Source organism: Microcebus murinus, chromosome 16 (genome assembly GCF_040939455.1).
Source record: "Microcebus murinus isolate Inina chromosome 16, M.murinus_Inina_mat1.0, whole genome shotgun sequence".
In the NCBI taxonomy this organism is placed as follows: domain Eukaryota; kingdom Metazoa; phylum Chordata; class Mammalia; order Primates; family Cheirogaleidae; genus Microcebus; species Microcebus murinus.
In genome coordinates, this window is record NC_134119.1 from 30269166 (window position 1) to 30287974 (window position 18809).

Consider the following 18809-nt stretch of genomic DNA (forward strand, 5'->3'; position numbering starts at 1 on the left):
CATATTTCAAGGTATAAAATATGACAGAAGATTTTATGTGTTTGACATCATGTCTGGGAAGGAAGGGCCAGACCTCAGAACCTTTGGAAACTGCTGTCATGGGTCTTACAGGGCTGCTTGAATCCTCAACGGGCCTAGGCTTTGGCCCAAAAGGAATGGTTAAAAAGTTGCTCTGTAAAGTCATTTGATGTCATTGACCAATTGCATCCCTGCTAAAAAAGCAAGAGGCATTGTTGCCTGGATGAATAAAGGGTGTTTCAGCCCTGAGATTTTAGGAGTTAAAGAACTCGATTTTCATTGAGCATTTCTCTGACGACTTTTCCAATTATCCCTGAGATTTCTATGTATTATGCTTTTTGGGTATTGAGGGTGTGTCCAGTTTTTTAATCTAACAACTACTTTTGGGGACTTGCCCACATCTCTGGGATTTGAATGGGGGTTGTGTCCCATTTTACTGTCTTTTAGGTTTACATTTAACATGTTTCTCTTCTCTGTTCCCCTTGCCCACTGGGGATTCCTCTTTGGCTCCTTAAAGTTTGCTGCTTAGAGTTGAAAGTACAGCAGGCAGGTGATCATGCTGCAAGGTTTTTCTGGACCTCTGGCAAAGGGAGTGATCAGTGAAGGCCATCGTTACCTTGGGATCTGCAAGGCTGGGGTGTTTTTGGTATCTGCTGCCCACAGCTCTCCACTGTTACTTTGCCAGTGCACTAATCTCTTTGGAGATAAAATTCATTAGTGTGTTACTAAATGTTAATTTTCTTTTGCAGAAAATACAGTACCATGTCTGAATTAATTATTAATATTTAAAATATTTCCTTCCTTAACTCTCCCTCATTTTCTTTGCCCATAGCCTATTCAATCCCTTTGTTTGGCAGAATTCTGCAAAATGTGTGTCACCCACTACTGAGATTGTTCAGCCCCTGATGTATTTGTATTGATTTGTTTCTGGTGGTAGCTTGTCCTAAAATGTGTGTAGAAAGCAAGTATTTTATGATAAAATTGTGTAGTGCATGCTCTGTGTGGAATTCAGAGGAAAACCCAGATTCATTGATTAACAATGCCAAAAAATGCAAGTAACTAGCCATTGTTCAAATGACAGTGGTGCTATTTCTCTTTTGTGGCCTTTTAGACTTTCGTTGCCCTAAAATTCCATTTTATTGGGAACCCATTTTCCACCTGGTCTTTCTTGACAGGGTTTTTTTCTACTTTAAACAATTTCTAAATAAAATTCTGCATTTCAAGAGTGTCATGTCTTCTGAAATTTGTCTTGCCCTGGATATATGCTTTTAGATTCAAGTGCTAAGGTTACCAGTGCTTCTTTCTTAAATTAGGACTGATCTTTTGAAATTCTTCACTGTTTTTTCAGATGTGCTTATTTCTAGGCCTGCTTCCTTTTTTCTTCTTTCACATATTTCTCAGCCTCCTGCTGTTTTAAATTCTCATATTGCAATGAGAGGTTTTTTTCCTCTCATAAGGCCTAGCTGCTGTGAAGCCTTTTCAGGCCATTTCTTCCTGAGAAATGTAGCAGAACAGTGCTTGGCAGATAACCACGGGAGATATTTTGTTTTTCCTGACAATGTATTTCAAAGGCAGTTAACATAATCTCAGCCTATAAAATAATTTAAAATTGTTACCACTTTTTTCTTCCTTGTAAAATTCTATGCCTTTAGAAATGAGTTCAAAAGAAGACTTGTTGCCATTTTCATCATGATATAAAGTTAAATGGCATAGTCATTTTTTGTATGATCTTTAGAGTATGTACCATAATTTTGGATGCTCTTATAAACCCAACTTGAGGGTTTTTACTGGGATTTTACCCACATTACTTCCTCTAGAAGTTAATGGTATGAGACCTCCTTTCAAATGTTATATACCTTCGGAAGGAATTTGACACCATATGTATTGATCATCTACAAGAAGATACCTCATCCAGGAGTGCATGAAGCTTGTGAAGAAGATATGTTGGGTGTTGTCAACTGACAAGTTACTTTGGTAAGGCATGAAGCTGATACTGTGTATCTTTGACCAATTCCATTGACCTGGCTCTAGGCGGAGGGACATCAAGTCTTTGCTGCTTGATCTGCCTGGCAAGTTCTGTGTTGTACAGAGAACAGGTAAACAGATGGGTTCTCCGGCTAGATTTGGATGTAGGATTCATTCCTCATGCTGGTGATCCTCAAACGGATAGTCTTCAGATATCACCTGGGGAGCTTGTTTGACATAACATTTGTAAAGTCCACTCCCAGAAATGCTGAGTCAGGAGGTTGAAAATCTGCATTTTAACATGGACCTTAGGCGACCTAAATTTGGATCTTACCTATGGGCCTGCAACTTCAAGTTTTCATTCTTGCAGGGGGAACATCAGATTTTAGTTCTTCTGTAGGACTCTCCTAGCTCTGTGAGTTTGGAGCTAATTGACCTGTCTTGTTCCTACCTGCAAAACAGGTGATGTTGGCTGAAACACCCTCTCTCACTGGGTGCTTGTTGGAATCCAAATGAGCTGATGGACAGAAAAAAAAAGCAACTACACATTAGAAAGTTCTGAACAGACAAAAGACATTGTTTATGGTATTGATTCTTCAGATCCAGTCTGAAAGTCGCTTTATAGATTAAAAAAGCTTAGGGATAGGATTTTTGTATCCTGAGAATTCAGGAGGACATTCCTTAAGATAGACTTTGGATATTTTGTAAATTAAGTAACAAGTTCTTTTAATGTTTTTTTTTCCAGCTTGGTGGTATTGACAAGTCTGTCTCCTTTCTGTCTTGAGACTATGATTTTCATCTTGTTTTTTCCCTAGGTGGAATTGAGGTCTAATTGCATATTTCACCATTTTCTTTTAAATGAAGATTTAGTGACTGTGATTCATTGATAAAAAAAAAAAATCATACTTTTCTCCAAGGTTTACTCTCTAGAATGTAACAAGGTTTTGAAAAGGAAGCAGTTTCCTTTTACTATAAACAATGTGATTCTTTAGAGAAATTTTTATTTAAGGATTGCTTTATAAGATTTATTATAAACCGCTCCTTTTGTGGTTACCATAGTTCATTGTGTTTTCCACAAAGAAAACCTAGGCTTTAAGCCTGATTAGCCTAATTAGATTAGTTTGCTAGCATGTGGATGACCCAAATCTGACTGTTGTCAACAGAGAATGGAAGTGATTGCTTTGAACCAAACTGAACCTTAGTCTGCGATCAGTGTCATGAATCAGCAATCATTCTTCTGGTCTGGCACTGTTGCTGTTAGCAATATGTCATACTTTTGAATTCTCACATTCAATTTTTAAAATTTTAAAACCAGATGAATTCATATTTATTTCTGTATCTTCATGATACTGTTTTTTTTTCCAGTTTTCACATGTACGGATGTAGCAATGGGCAGAGTTCTTCTCTGTACTTCTGTATTGAACTTGACTGTAGTTAGAACCATTAACCTAGATTACGTCAGTCAGATGGTTACAGAGCTATAACTTGTGAAGGTTATCAAAGGTCTGTTTCCCCTTTGGCTTACTCTGAATTGGAAAGTAACGTTATCTTAGTCCTTAGAGTATAGAAGCTTTCTGTTGAGGTTATAGTCTAGTAGCTCCATTAATTTGGTTATCTATGTGAGCAGGTCTAGCCTAGGGTCAAATTTCTAGGCTACTCAATTGAGAACCTTAAACCTTGATATATATAAAATATATTTTTTTAAAGTAAAAATTAAATAACCCTCATTTCCTTGTATTGGAGGCTCTCAGATTCTGAAACATGAAATGGAAATGGCCTTCATAGACATGTTTTTGAGTGTGAGGAGAGGCAGTTCTTTGTCTTGAGATCATTTGAAAACAAACCAAGTTACCCACCAAAGCCCAGAACTTTGTAAGTGGCATCAAGAGATAGATTTAAAATTGTTAGATGGTCTTTCAGCAGCTCGGAATTCTATAAGATATCTTGCTTTACCTACTTTTTAAAAATTTCTCCCTTAACTTTTTTCTGGATACTTGGAATATTTTTTTGCAGTCTGATGTGATTGTTGGTGAGGCTGAGTGGCTGGGTGCAGGTATTGTAGCAGAGGAGGAAAAGTAATTTATTCTGTCTACTGATGTCTTTAACTTTTAGTTTTGACAGTAGAATGAGATGTGGGAAGCTTTGATAGGTGAAATTCAGTCTCTCAGGGTAAGTCTTAAAGTTGGCTTTTTGGCTCTTACTATTACTAATAGTTTCTGATGGGGACAGAGATGAGTTTTTAAGATTTAGCCTTAATGGTGATTCACAAATGCAATGTAGACTATTGAAGTTAAGTCCAAGGTCAAGCACATGAGTGGGCAGACTGACTATATGAAGTGGTTATGTGACTAGAGCCTGTCTGGCCTTTACCAAAATAAACAAAGGAGACAGTGCTGGAGTCGGAAGGCCATGGACTAGGAGTTGAGACCAGAGTCCTCCAGACCCTGCATCCCAGCTCTGCAGTGGATAGCTTTTCATAGGCTCAGTGAGGAGTTAAGGCCTTCTGGTTCAGAAAAAGTTACTTAGGTCTGTAAAAGGCAGTAGGGTACTGGAACAAGAAAGAGTGGGAGAGTGCACAGTTCCCAGCAAATGTTGCCTGTGGAGGCTGTTTCATCAGTTGAAGGACAGTTTTGATAGAAAGAAAAGCACAATGTTTCTCAGCATCAGCTGCGTATATCTTGCTTGTGTATTTTTGAAAAAACTCTTAACAATGAAATTGTTGTGAACTGTAAACTTTGTATTTTAATACCTACTTTTAGTTTTGGCTCTAAAAAAGGAGGCTTTGACAAGAGGAATAACAAAAGAACACAAAGCGATTTAGCATGTGATTGGCACTTTCCCACAGGCTGTGGGGAGAGCCCTGCTAATACCTCTTTCCCCGAGTCATCAAATGTATGTTACCCAGGACCTGTCATGGTTTGTCCTTATCTAAGCTTGAGTGACCTTCGGATTCCTTTCCTTGCTTGTTTCTCCATTGTGTTATCATTTCATATTTATATTTCTCATAATGGGACCTGTTTATATATTGTGAGGTAGTTCTAGTGATTTTAAGATCTAGCATAACTTCAAGGTCATCTTGATTTTAGGCTTCTATTTAAATTTTCTAATCTGATACAATCTTTTTGGGGTATTTTATATGTCGCTCTACAAAATAATGTGAGAGAATTACATGTACAATTATATATGACTGTTGTTTTTACTTTGAAATATTAAATCTTGCTCAGGAGAATGGAATAAGCTATTGTGTTTTTTACAGGCAGCTATAGGTTACCCCAGTTTGCCCCTCCCTTTCCATTAATTTTGAAGCCTGAGAGAAGTAATAATGTTAAGATTTAGTGTAGAATGGAATAAACATTTTTAAAAAATTCCTAAGAATTTTTAAGTCTCTGACTTAATATTTTACTGACCTAATCCTACTGCCAGCTGAAGGTATGATCTTGATAATGATCTTCAGGGTCCTTGTAAGTTCTAGCAGTCAGAGATTTCTCTCTGTTATTCTTGTTTGAAAAGGAAAAAGCCTCTTTTTGCCTATCAAATTGCATCTTAAAATTTTTGGCAAATTACATAAAGCCGAAGAAGGATACAAATTTTGACATCTTAAAATCCACAGTGTTAAGGCTTGAAAGGTCAATATTGGCATTACTGCTCAGTGGAAGCACGAAGAAGTGCCTTTTCGAGAGCAGTTAGTTGTGTCTGTGTTAATTGTGCCCTTCACCCACCTGAGTTGCTCCCTTCTGGGAGCATCCCTTCTTACTAAGGATCAGAATTTCCTTAGGATTAGCAAGTGATGCCTGAATTAGTCTCAAGTGGGAATTGGTGCTTTTTTTCTAGAATTATTTTTGTGCAGAGGTTTGTCCAGGAGATTTTTCTTCTAAATGTCTTCCTTCTGACTTGGTATTTTTGGAACTTTTTAAAAACCCGAGTTATTGGTGATCATATTTTCATTCTTTTTAGGTGGGAGTTTTCTGAACTTTTCCTTAACTAAAAGGTGAATTGCATCTTAATATCCTCTCCCCTTTTTTGCCTCATATTTCTTCCCATGTAGGGGAAAATATATATATTGTGACAGAACTTAGCATGTTTTAGGCCATATAAAAATAGTGATAAAGTTATTAATCGGTGAAGATAGGTTTTAGTGAAAAAATATATACCATTTGATTAATAGATGTGTCATTGGAAACATGCAAGAACTGCTGTAAGAGTTGATGACAGTGTATTGGAAAATGTACTGAGCCAAAAACAATGGGAAACAGTCATATTTAGGGGCATCAGCCTTTTTTAAAAAAAAATCCTTCTAGTTTATTGATACGTAGTCTAATAAAACCCTGATTTAGAGGATTTCTGTCATTTCTGAAAAAATAGCATTGCAAAAAATAAAGACTTCTGCACCTTTTTTGATTTTTCATTCAACTACCCTACTTTTTATGTTCTCCAAAATCCTTTGTCTCCTTTATTGATGAAATGGAAGCAGACTTTTTTTTATATGTTGGGGTTTTCTCAGTGGTGTAGGCCCCGGGGAAAACGTTTTGTTTTGTGGTCACTTAACATTTTGGTAACATATAGTTCCTCATGAAATGTGATTTAGCTGGGTATCTTTTAAAATCTGGAATCCATGTCCTTGGTCGAAATCTCTCCTGAGAGGCTTACCTTTCACCACCTTGTCCTGCTGTATTGTGCCGCAAGATTGCTCAGTGGTTCCATCAAAAGTCCATGCCTCCCCTGAAGTCTGGATTTATAAATCCCCCTCTCACACATTATGTTCTTATCACCTTCCTCTTTTCAAAGAATTGGAGCTCATGCAGAGGGTGGGGGAAGCCACTGTGCTGTTCACTGTCTTTACTGTGGAAGCCAGTGGCCGTTTGGTTTGGGTGCACCCTGCTTGCTCAGAGGGCTTCCTGGCCATGTCCACAGTTTCCATGAGAGGCAGGCTCTTTGTGCCTCTACTTGTTTTATGGATTGTTTTGTATTTGTATTTGTCCTGGCTATTTGTGCTGTAGCTCCTGTCACTGTCTGCTGTAAGTTTAACTTCATCAATAAAAAGAATGTCTCGGATGAAAAGAGGTGTGTTGTTATGGTTTGTGGGATGGATTCTGATGCTCCATTTATGTTCTTCATGTGGAACTCTGTCTCATTTCCCTAGTTCTAAATGTGACCAGCTGACTCTGCGGACAGGTGGAGGTCCTCAGAGTTCCACAGTGACTTCATAGAGGAGCTGTCTTGGAGGTGAACAGCTGCCCAAGATATCTGAGTTGCAGTGGGAATTGGAAACCGATAAGTTTGTTAGACTTAGCCCACAAGATTAACTGGGGAGATCCAGTTGAGTCAGGGTAAGTGAAGGTTTGGGTTAAAGTTACCCTCCAAAAGGCTGGACACTTCTGCTTTGAGATTCTCTTGCCTGAGATCAAAGGCGGAATGGACCATGAGGACATCTCTTACCCATTTCTAGGATAGCTTTAAATGAATGTAGCCTTAGGTTATCTGTACAAATTCTTGCAGACCAATTATGTAACAAACCAATTATTTGCCTTCCATCCTTAGCTCGGTCCCCTAGTGGCTGTTGGAAGTGTTCATCCCTGTTTGTTTGTTTTTTTGAAATGGATTTATGGGGTCCATGTGCAGATTTGTTACATGGATCAATTGCGTGGTGGTGATGTCTGGGCTTTTTGGTGGAATCATTACCCTTTTGGTACCTTCTCCCCACCCTCTCTTCAGTCTGTTCCAGACAGGTCAACTTTAGGGAGTATGTGGAGGCCAGTGGGTGTGACTTCTGATCTTATCTGTTTTCTTTTTCCTAAATATCAGTTGAATTTGATTACTAAATCTCAGCCTCCTATTCATTCCTCCAGGGTTGGGGGAATGGTGCTTCTCTCAGCTTCTCTCTTGCCTTTTTCTTTTGGGTGGTCTCCGTTGCCAGCAACCAATATTTTTTTTCCCACTTTGTGCTTTGCTCCAGTTCATGAACATAACAGAATTGCTCTCTCTCCTGGTTAAAGACATTTCTTTGACAAAACTTTGGGGTTTTTCTCTTTTTTGTTCATTTTTTGAGACAGGATCTTGCTCTGTTGCCCAGGCTAGAGTGCAGTGGTGCTACCATAGCTCACTGCAGCCTCCATCTCCTGGGCTCCGGTGATAACTCCCACCTCAGCCTCCCCAAGTAGCTGGGACTACAGGCATGCACAAACAGGCCTGGCTAGTTTTTCTTTTTTGTAGTGACATGGTCTCACTATGTTGCCCAGGCTGGTCTCGAATTCCTGGTTTCAACTGATTCTCACATCTCAGCTTCTGTAACTGCTGGGATTACAGGCATGAGCCACCATGCCTGGCCTACTTTTGAAATAATTAAAAATATGTAAAATGGTTGTGAGACTAGTAAAAAGAGCTCTCCTTTGCCCAGATTGAATAACTGTGAACATTTTGCTACATTTACATATTATACATGTATTTATTGAGAAGGAACTATAGACATCATGCCCCTTTATCCCTACTTTGGTGTACATTTCCTCAGAACAAAGATATTCTCTTTTTTAACCATAATATAATTATCAATTAGATATTAATATAATATCTAATAATATAGAGTCCATATTCAAATTTCACTTAATTTCACCCAACAATGTCCCTTCATAGCATTTTATTTCCACTCTGAAATCCAATTCAAAATCATACCTTGCCTTTAGTTGTTGGGTCTCTCGAGACACCTTTAATCTGTGACAGTTCCTTAGCCTGCCTTTTATGTAGCATTGATGTTTTAATTTTTTTTTTTTTAAAGAGACAGAAGGGCTGAATGTGATGGCTGACGCCTGTAATCCTAGCACTCTGAGAGGCCAAGGTGGGCAGATGGTTTGAGCTCAGGAGTTTGAGACCAGCCGGAGCAAGAGCGAGACCCCGTCTCTACCAAAAATAGAAAAAATTAGCCAGGAATGGTGGTGCATGCCTGTAGTCCCAGCTACTCGGGAGGCTGAGGCAGAAGGATCGCTTAAGCCCAGGAGTTTGAGGTTGCTGTGAGCACTCTACTAAGGGAAAGAGAGTGAGACTCTGTCTCAAAAAAAAAAAAAAAAAAGTACAAAAGAGAGGGCCTCACTTTGTCACCCAGACTGGAATACAGGATCATAGCTCATCCTAACCTCGAACTCCTGGGCTCCAGTGCTCCTCCTGCCTCAGCCTCAGTCTCCTGAGTAGCTGGGACTACAGGCATGCAATGCCACACTCAGCCAGTTTTTAACATTTTTTTGTAGAGACAGGGTCTCCCTGTGTTGCCCAGGCTGGTCTAGAACTCCTGGGTTCAGATGATCCTCCTGCCTTGGCCTCCCAAGCATTGGGATTGTAGGTGTGAGCCACTGTGCCCAGCTGACATTGACATTTTTAAAGAATAAAACCCAGTTATTTTGTAGAATGTCCTGCAATTTGAATTTGTCTGTTTCCTCATGATTAGATTCAGGTTATACATTTTGGGGCAGTAATACCCCCAAAGTGATGAGTCCTGAGTATCACATCAGGAGGTACATGATGTCATTTTGTTCCATCATTGGTGATGTTAGCCTTTATTGCTTGTTAGCTAAGACTTCAAAGCAAAACAAAACTTACACATTTTCTTTATACACACTCATGCTTAACCTGCTTTATATAAATGTAATGATATATATGCCTTTGTGCAGACTTTTTTGTATTCCTTTTTCTCTTGGCCCACTTCTTTTGGGCCACATTAGCCCCTAACCCTAGTCAGCACCATATGTAACCTTGCATATTTTGCACTCATAAATTTGTACATATTGTACAGTATCAGTATCCCTTAGATCCGGGCAAGAAGGGCCCCTGCCCTGAGCTTCAGGGGGGTCCCTCCTCTAGCTACACCTCACTCTACTAGGTGAGGAGTCCCAGAAGCTAAGGGGACGTGGCCACCCAGAGGTCTCCGCCTTTCCCCCATGCTATGAGTACTGGAATTTCTTGCCCATATTGCTTGAACCTGATTCCGGGGTTTTTGTGGGCTTGTTCCCCAGTCCCATCATTTTTGAGGGCAGCCCTTGCTAGGCTTGAGGTGGCCCTGCAGCAATGGAGGTGCAACTGGCTGTGTGGTCAGGGTGTCTGTATACCTGCCACCATGCCATAGGCCCCTAAAATGCATGGGGTGGGGTAGGCGGTGGGCAGAGGGCTTGGAGGCTGGCTCTCCCCACAGTTCCAAATTGTGGTACTGAGCTGAGTTCAAGAATATGAAATTTGAGCCTGGCCTCCCAGGTTGTTTTAAAGGTGTATTTGTCAAGGTAGGAGAATAAAATATATATATTAGAATATATTTAACAGTATGATTTATAAACAGTTGATTTACAAACACTTTAAATGACTTGCTATGTGGGCCTGTATTTGGACTCTTACCATAGGCCCCATAATTACTAGGGGTGGTTCTGTTTGTGTGTGTGTATGTACACGTACGTATTTATATGTATAAGAAACAGTACCTATTTGTCATTCTTTCATAAAAATTGGCATTTCATGGTGCACCCTTCTCTGCATCTTGCTTTTCTTACTTGTTAGTACCTCATGGAAATCCTTCCTAGTGAGCTGCTGGACGTCAGATTCATCCATCTACATGTTTGATGTTCTGAGTGCAGGTGTACTGGTCTACTCAGCCATTTCTCTGATAGTCATTCACTTCTTTTGTTTTTGCTGCTACAAACAATGCTATAGCAACCACTCTTGTACAGTGGTGTTTCACAGATGAGTAAATCATTACCCACCACCCTACCCACTCCACTGAAAAAAATCTTAAAAGATTGCTATCAATTGCTTTGAATTAAAATAAAAATTAGAGGCCAGGTGCGGTGGCTCACACCTGTAATCCTAGCACTCTGGGAGGCTGAGGCGGGTGGATTGCTCAAGGTTAGGAGTTCGAAACCAGCCTGAGCAAGAGCGAGACCCTGTCTCTACTATAAATAAAAAGAAATTAATTGGACAACTAAAAACATATATATATAAATTTAGCTGGGCATGGTGGCACTTGCCTGTAGTCCCAGCTACTTGGGAGGCTGAGGCAGTAGGATCATTTGACCCTAGGAGTTTGAGGTTGCTGTGAGTTAGGCTGACGCCATGGCACTCTAGCCCAGGCAACAAAGTGAGACTCTGTCTCAAAATAAATAAATAAAAAATAAAATAAAAATTAGAGAAATGCATGATTTAGACTATAAAAATCCTCCATAATCTCACCTGCCAGAGATAGCTGCCATTAACTTTGGAGTATATTTTCCCAGGCTCTTTTTCATGCATGTGCCCATGTGTACACATGTATATCTTAACAGAAATGGATTTACATGTTAAATACACTTGTGCAGCTTTCTTCACTGGTAACCCCCTAACTGCCGTTTTTAGTGGTCCTTTCTTTCTCTTCTTATTTTGGCTCACTGAAGCATCCCATCCTCCTTAGCTGTCTTTTGTGTGTTTCTCTCTCTTTTTATCCCCTAAATGTAGCCACTGCTTAAGTTTCAGTCCCCATATTTCCAGGTATTTGTTTTTTATTTCCGGCAGGAGAGCCCAGTATCACATACATTAATTAAACCACTTTCCCTCTTTGCTCCTTTTTCTGGAAATGTGGTCCTGGTATTTCTCTCAGTCACCCTTGTTCTTGGCTTCCAAATCTCTTTCCTTGGCTCTTCTCTCTGCTTTGATGTTTCTGTCTGAGCTGTTGCTGAGACACTAGGTTAGGGCACTCTTGGCCAGTCTACAGCCCTCCTCCTCTTCCTTTTTCTTTCCATCTTGCACTGATGAATTTTCACACGTGCCGTTCATCTTGGTCAGACTCCCTGGCCAGATAGTTAAGATTCTACATTCTTCCTCCAAGTTTTCTTTTTCCTCTTTCCTCCCACCATTCCTCCTTACCCTCTGTCTCCTGGGAACCCTTAGGTCAAGCCAAGCTGGCTCATTTGGTCTGTCCCCTGGGTATTTCTTGGGCTTGGCTCTCCTCTTGCCATCCTAGAGTGCCGCCTGACTTTGCATGGTAGAACTTGCTGATGAGGTGGGCTCTGATAATCCATCTGATGTGGAGGTTCTGCGGACCCAGTAGAAATGTGCTGTTTATAGTCACAGGGCAGAGCTCTGTGGAATGGATCTCGCCCCCACACTCCTGCCCGATCCTCATACTGCCATGAAGTCCTGACCCCAAGGGCACCAGAAGGCAGGTGGGGAGGGGTATGCAGGGGAAGTTCAGGGCCCCATCCTGCCCCTGCTCTGTGCATGGCTTTGACCCTTTGGATGTACGTCTGCCTCTGGACCTCGTTTTTGTCATCTGTAAATTGCACATGGACCACTGCATGGCTTCCTAGGCTCCTTCTAATTCTGTAGAAAGTGGGACCCCCTCTAGAAAGCTTCTGGCAATAAGTCAGGAGTAAAGAAATGTACAAAACCCCGCGGCTTCAGTAGGTCAATTCCTTTCCATCAGGGGAAGGAAGGCTCAGGTGCAAGCTTGGAAAAAGCTCCCTGTTGGAGAAGCCTCTCCGGGGAGAGGGATGCGCATCAGATGCTTGCTGGGAGGGGCCGTGGGCCAGGACAGCCACCCTCTCCCTTGACCCTGACTTCTTTTTCACTGTTCTATGACCTGGCTAGGTCAGCTTCCCACACGGTACTTGCAAAGACTGGCGTTAAAGCAACTATGGTTTCCTATTCTGGGTCAAGTTCAATGACTTATGAAGACTTAGTGGAGAGCACTCGACTTGTAAAGGTAAGAAAGCCATCAGTTAATAAAGGGAGGGGCTATCCTAGAGCCATGCAAGACATCACTCATCAGCATGGAAGTGCAGTGGTCTTGGCCAGACATGGTAGCTCACACCTGTAATCTCAGCACTTCGGGAGACTGAGGCGGGAGGATCACTTGAAGCAAGGAGTTCAAGACCAGTCTGAGCAGCATAAAGAGACTCTGTCTCTACAAAAAATACAAAAATTAGCCGAGTGCGGTCATTTGGGCCTGTAGTCCCAGCTACTCAGGAGGCTGAGGCAGGAGGATCGCTCGAGGCCAGGAGTTTGAGGCTGCAGTGAGCTATGGTAGCACCACTGCACTCCAACTTGGGCAACACAGTGAGACCCTGTCTCAAAAAAAAGTGCAGTGGTCTCTGCAATGGGGGTTGCAAACTCAGATACCTGCTGGGCCAGGTAGGCATCTTAAGTGTATGCTGCAGAAGGCTGCATGGGCCAGATGTATCACCTGAGGCTACCAATTTGCAGTCTATACATGGACTATGCTTAGTTTTGTCCAGCAAAGTTGTGTTAGTGGTGGGATGGGTTGCATGTATTATCAAGCCAGTATTGGCAGGGTGTGGTGGCTCAGCCTGTAATCCTAGCACTCTGGGAGGCCAAGGCAGGTGGATGGCTCAAGGTCAGGAGTTTGAAACCAGCCTGAGCAAGAGCTAGACCCCGTCAATACTAAAAATAGAAATTAATTGGCCAACTAAAAATATATAGAAAATATTAGCCGGGCATGATGGCGCATGCCTGTAGTCCCAACTACTTGGGAGGCTGAGGCAGAAGGATCACTTGAGCCCAGGAATTTGAGGTTGCTGTGAGTTAGACTGACACCACGGCACTCTAGCCCAGGCAACAGAGTGACATTCTGTCTCAAAAAAAAAAAAAAGCCAATATTGAGTGTTTCTTATATGCTCGGGGCTGGACAACAGAGAGATAATTAATACAAACAAGATTAAGTTAAGATGAAAATGCCATTGCCTTTAAAGAGCTCACTGCAAGATGTGGGGTAATAACAAGAGCTGTCATTTACTATGTAACTAGTTTGCTGGGGCTTCACGGTGTATTCAGGTGTCACTTAGGCCTCAACTGCAAGCCTGCACAGTGGGTACTGTGGATCTCTATGCAGAAGGTACCGTGAAGAATCCTGTGACCAGAAATGATGTGATACACCCACAATAAAATAGCTTGTAAGCGAGGGAGCCAGGTGGAATTCCAACCCAGAGCTCTGGGACTCTGCAGCCACGGGCTTCCCCTCACGCCTTGCTCTTTCTTTACATGTAAGGGCAGATGTGCACAAGGACCATGCCATGAGAGGAAGATAGGAACAAAGCCTGGGGACATGGAGGTGGCAGTGATGCCTCCCATGTGAAAGTTATGGAAAAGCTTAACTTCCCTTGGGGAGGTGGCATGTGAGGCAGACGCTGAAGAGTGGGTCGAGTTCCCTGCTGGGGGAGATAGGCTGTGTTGTGCACAGGGGACAGGGTGAGCAAATGTGGAATGCTTGCTGGGTTTGGGGGCAGTGGGGAGCAGTTGGTGTTCTTGGAACATGGTATAGCCATCGACACTAGAAAGGTGGATGAGAGCTGGTTATGAGGGCTCGGAACATCACACTCAGGATTTGGGGGTCGAGAGCACAGTGTGGAGAGTGTCAGAGCCAGGATAAGGTCATTGATCAGGTTTGCCTCCTGGAAAGACGGCTGGGAGGTGGAGTGTTGGGAGGTGGATTGGAAGGGAAGATTGTGCTTGTCCCAGAAAAAGACCAGAGTTCAGGATGGGCAGGGATGTGGGAGAGGAAAGTCTCTAGGTGGGAGGTGGATCCCAGTAAAAATCAGCTGGGAGGACAGTAAGTGTCCATAGGAGGAGGAGGGAAGACAAGGTGGTACAGCGCTTTCTAATTTGGGGCCTCACTTCTCTGTTGGTTTCCATGGAGGCAGAGACCCTCACTGTGGTCACTGTTGTATTCACCGTGCCTGGCACTCAACAAATGTGTATAGACCACAAGTGATTGAATGAAAGTTCATGGGAAGATGAGCACTGAGCACATTGGCTCTTTAGGTGGGGCTGGGGTGGGGAGAGTGGGCAATTCAACCCCTTGCCTTTTGGCTTTTGAACTAAAGTCGTCATCTTTTTTTTTTTTTTGAGACAGAGTCTTGCTTTGTTGCCCAGGCTAGAGTGAGTGCCGTGGCGTCAGTCTAGCTCACAGCAACCTCAAACTCCTGGGCTCAAGCAATCCTCCTGCCTCAGCTTTCCGAGTAGCTGGGACTACAGGCATGCACCACCATGCCTGGCTAATTTTTTCTATATATATTAGTTGGCCAATTAATTTCTTTCTATTTATAGTAGAGATGGGGCCTCACTCTTGCTCAGGCTGGTTTCGAACTCCTGACCTTGAGCAATCCTCCCGCCTCGGCCTCCCAGAGAGCTAGGATTACAGGTGTGAGCCACTGCACCTGGCCACTAAAGTCTTCTTGATTGTTTGAAGCCCAAAGCAATGCGTCTCGAGAGCAGCACTGCCTGGTTGCCGCTCAGTGGTCATCAGCTGTGCACACTTGGAGTCATCAGGGGGAAGCAGCCTTCGAGGACCTGAGCACTGTGCTAATGTCCAAATGAGTCAGATGCACGTGCTGAGGGGGAGAAGCATTGTTGAGTACTGGAGGGGTAGGGAAAGCTTTTGGGGGAGTCTGGGAAAGATGAATTGGAGGAGGTGAGGGAGGCCCTGGTGGGGGGTCAGCATGGGCATTGGTGTGTGTTGGGACGGAGGCCAGGCATGGGGCACACAGGCTGATCTGTCCCAGGTGGGACATCTGGGCTGGTTGGGGCCACATCGAATTGTCTAGGTAAGATGGGGAAGATGGAGCTGTTTTCCTTGGGGTCTTGAATTTCGACCACTGACAATTTGAAATGATACAGTTGCAGAACTGAAGCACCTAATAAATTAAAGTTGCTTTATGTGTAAGGCAAGACCTTGGCTGTGTCTAACCTCGTTTAGCCTCAGTCATGGCATCTGTAAAAGGGGAACAATAGTTAACTCCCCAGAGTTGGGAGAAGCAGCCTAGATCTTTGTTGATTTTCCTTGGTCTAACAGTGGTGAGGACTTAATAGCTTCCATCAGTTAATAACATCATAATGCTCCTCACCCTGTTCTTCCTCAAAAAGTCTCTCTTTAAATAAGATGTGCTAAAAAAGGCTCAGGAAATTAACCCTCTCAGTCCCTGGTTCTTGTCACATTCGTTCTAGACACTCACCCCAAGTGTATTACAGAAGAAAAAGGAGGCTCTCGGCTTGCAGGCATCGTCCGTCACCTTTAGCCGGGTGTCTGACATCCATCATGGATCTCGGCTGTTTACTGAGCTGTACCTGTCTGAGATAGAGAAAATGTTTGAGGAGAACGATGACTCGACTGGAGGTAAAGCTTCCCTGTGGGTCCCATCTCTGTGACTTCTACACAGGGTGGGACCCAGTACCTGGGGTGTGTGGAGCCTTCAAACCTGACAAGCATTTTAGTATCTAGTATCTTCTTTAAAATTTAATCATTATGTAAGTATTATAAACATATTGGAGGCTATCTGGGGTCTAGAAAATTAAAAAAAAATACCGCTGGTCCAAACACCCAAACACAACCACTGTTAGTATTTTGATATGTTTTCTTCCAAACAGTTGCACATGTATGGTTTATTATCTATTGTTGTGTAATAATATTCCCACAACCTTAGTGGCTTAAAGCAACACACATTAATCATCTCACAGTTCTGGGGAGTTAGGAGCCTGTGCATGGCTTAGCTGGCTCCTCTGCGTAAGGTCTCACAAGGCTGTAATCAAGTTGTCAGCGGGGGCTGTCGTGTCACCTGGGGCTGCAGTGTCAGCCAGGGCTTGACTGGGGAAGGACCCATTTCCAAGCTCACTCAGGTTGTTGGCAGAATTCAGTTCCTTGCAGCTGTTGGACTGAGGGCTTCTGTGTCTTCCTGGCATTGGTGGGAGGCCACCCCCAGTTCCTAGAGGCTTCTCACACTGCCTGGCCATGTGGGATTCACCAATATGGCTGCTTGCAAGGCTCAAGCCAACAAAGGAGAGAGAGACTCCAGCACGAAGGGTGTTGCGGTCTTACATAACACCATCATGTAATCATATGCACGTAGTCCCTACAGCCTGCCACCTGGGCCATATTCTATTGGTTACATGTCCTGCCATGCTCAAGGGAAAGGGATCACAGGAGGGCATGGACACCAGGAGGTGGATGTTATAGGGGCCTCCTTAAGTTTCTCCACCACAGATGGCCATGTGTGTTTTCAGATGTCTGTAATTGTACTATATGTGTAATTTCAGACCATTCTTTTTCACTTAATGTTAGTATATTAAGGACTTTTCCATATTGCTATGTAATCGTCCAGTCCTTTCTAATGGGGGCAGGTGTTCCCCTGGTGTACTAAGCTATTCCTCTATTTTTGGACATTTCAGTTTTATTGAGTTTAAATAATATATCATCTGTATATCACACTTTTTTTTCTCTTTAGAGCTTGATTTTTTTCTTCCTTGGGATGGTACTCCCAAAAGTCAAACAACAGGAATACTTAAAGGCATCTTTCTTCATATCCACTAGACTATGAGTGCTGAGGCCCCATTTCCTGGCCCTGTTAATTGTGTTTGAGTTTACAGCCACACTGTCATGTGGGCAGGAAAGGCTGACAAATCCTCAGTTTATGAAGGTGCAACGTGAGTGATGAGGGACGATTTGTGTCTCACCTAAAAATGAGGTGCTTCCTAATTGGAGTTCTTCAGTGTTGGTGTTTGCACCCAGCACTGTCTAGGGGAACCCTGGCAGGACTAACTTTGGCTGGAGGTTTTTATTGTGTTTGTGTTGGTCTTGAATAGCAATATTTCACGCAGTTCAAAATTCAAAAGGTGCTTTTCCTGTGATACCTTTCTGGTATACAGAGAAAGTGTCTCCCTCCCCTGACCCATGTGCCCAGATGTGTCCCTTCAGGAGGTTACTGCTCTCCAATTCCTGTGACCTTTAGAATCACAGAAGTGCATTTAGTCGCTTCCTGCATTTTTTATAAGCGGTGGGAGCCTACTGCCCATAGTGTTCTACTCCTTGCTTTTAGAAAAAATAATTTTAACAAGCTTTCCCCCTTTTTTACTTTAATATGTCTTCATATCCATGTAAAAAAGAACTTTCTCATTAAAACAATAAACAAAACAAAAACAACCGGCCATGGTTTTAAGTGGGAGAAAGGAAAATTCGCCTTTTGTTGATGTAGGGTGACAATCCGAAATTAGTGACTGGGGCAAAGATCTCACTTACTCAGTGGAGGTTTATTAAGCCAAAGTTTGAGGATGTGCCCAGGAGAAACACAAACCACAGACAAATCTGTGACTTTTTTTTTTTCTGAAGGGGAATTTGGTAGCTTCAGTATTTGGAGGGACTAGGGTCTACAGAAAAAAACAGACAAACCAGAGGCTGGGCAGTGGAGCAAATGGTTACATTCTTGTTAGGCCCAGGAAGTCTACACTTTACATAAGTAAGGGGGGGTCGTTAGAGGAGAAAAAGGGAGTGAAGAAAGCATCAGTTGTGTAGATGTCCCTGGGTAGGTGGAAGGGTGTTTGATCTTGTCTTACCTTGTCTCTGTTCTGCACCTGGGAAGATAAACTTGTAATCGTTAACAGACTTTAGTTGTAGGAGCTAGACGTAGCCTGCAGACCTAAAATTAGAATTTGCATGTCCTTGCTTATGGGAGGCCAGCAAGGAATTTCCTTATGAACGATCTGTGGGGCCATGGCTGCACAGGTGCCTGGGGCCCTTACCTTCCCTTTTGTATAAGGAGTGTGTGTGTGGGGTGGTCCTGAGATTTTTATTTTCCTTTCTAAGGGTAAGGAATATGGGATTGTTTTTTCTTTTTCAAGTGTCTTTCAAGGAGGCAGATGATGAGCGTGGGCTCCATGCCACTCCTCGGGCACGCTGACCATCGGCCTTGCCTTGGAGGGCAGAGGGGCACACCCGGGCTCTCCCTCCTGTGCTGCAAGTTCCTCCGTGCAGGTTGAACCCAGGTCTTTGAGGGAGATCAGTGGTTCTTAGAGAGGAGCCTGTCAGTCTCCCAGGGAGG

General features: G+C 42.8%; 1 protein-coding gene across 1 annotated transcript in view; it reads left to right on the plus strand.

Annotated features, from left to right (window-relative positions):
* Nucleotides 1-12619: 12619 nt before the first annotated feature.
* EFCAB8 (EF-hand calcium binding domain 8) overlaps nt 12620-18809 on the plus strand; it is a 59916-nt gene continuing 53726 nt past the window's right edge. The window contains exons 1-2 of the mRNA XM_012754930.2: nt 12620-12688; nt 15946-16114. Of these exons, the coding sequence (XP_012610384.2) occupies nt 12620-12688; nt 15946-16114 (238 nt within the window). The remainder of the gene's footprint in view (nt 12689-15945; nt 16115-18809) is intronic.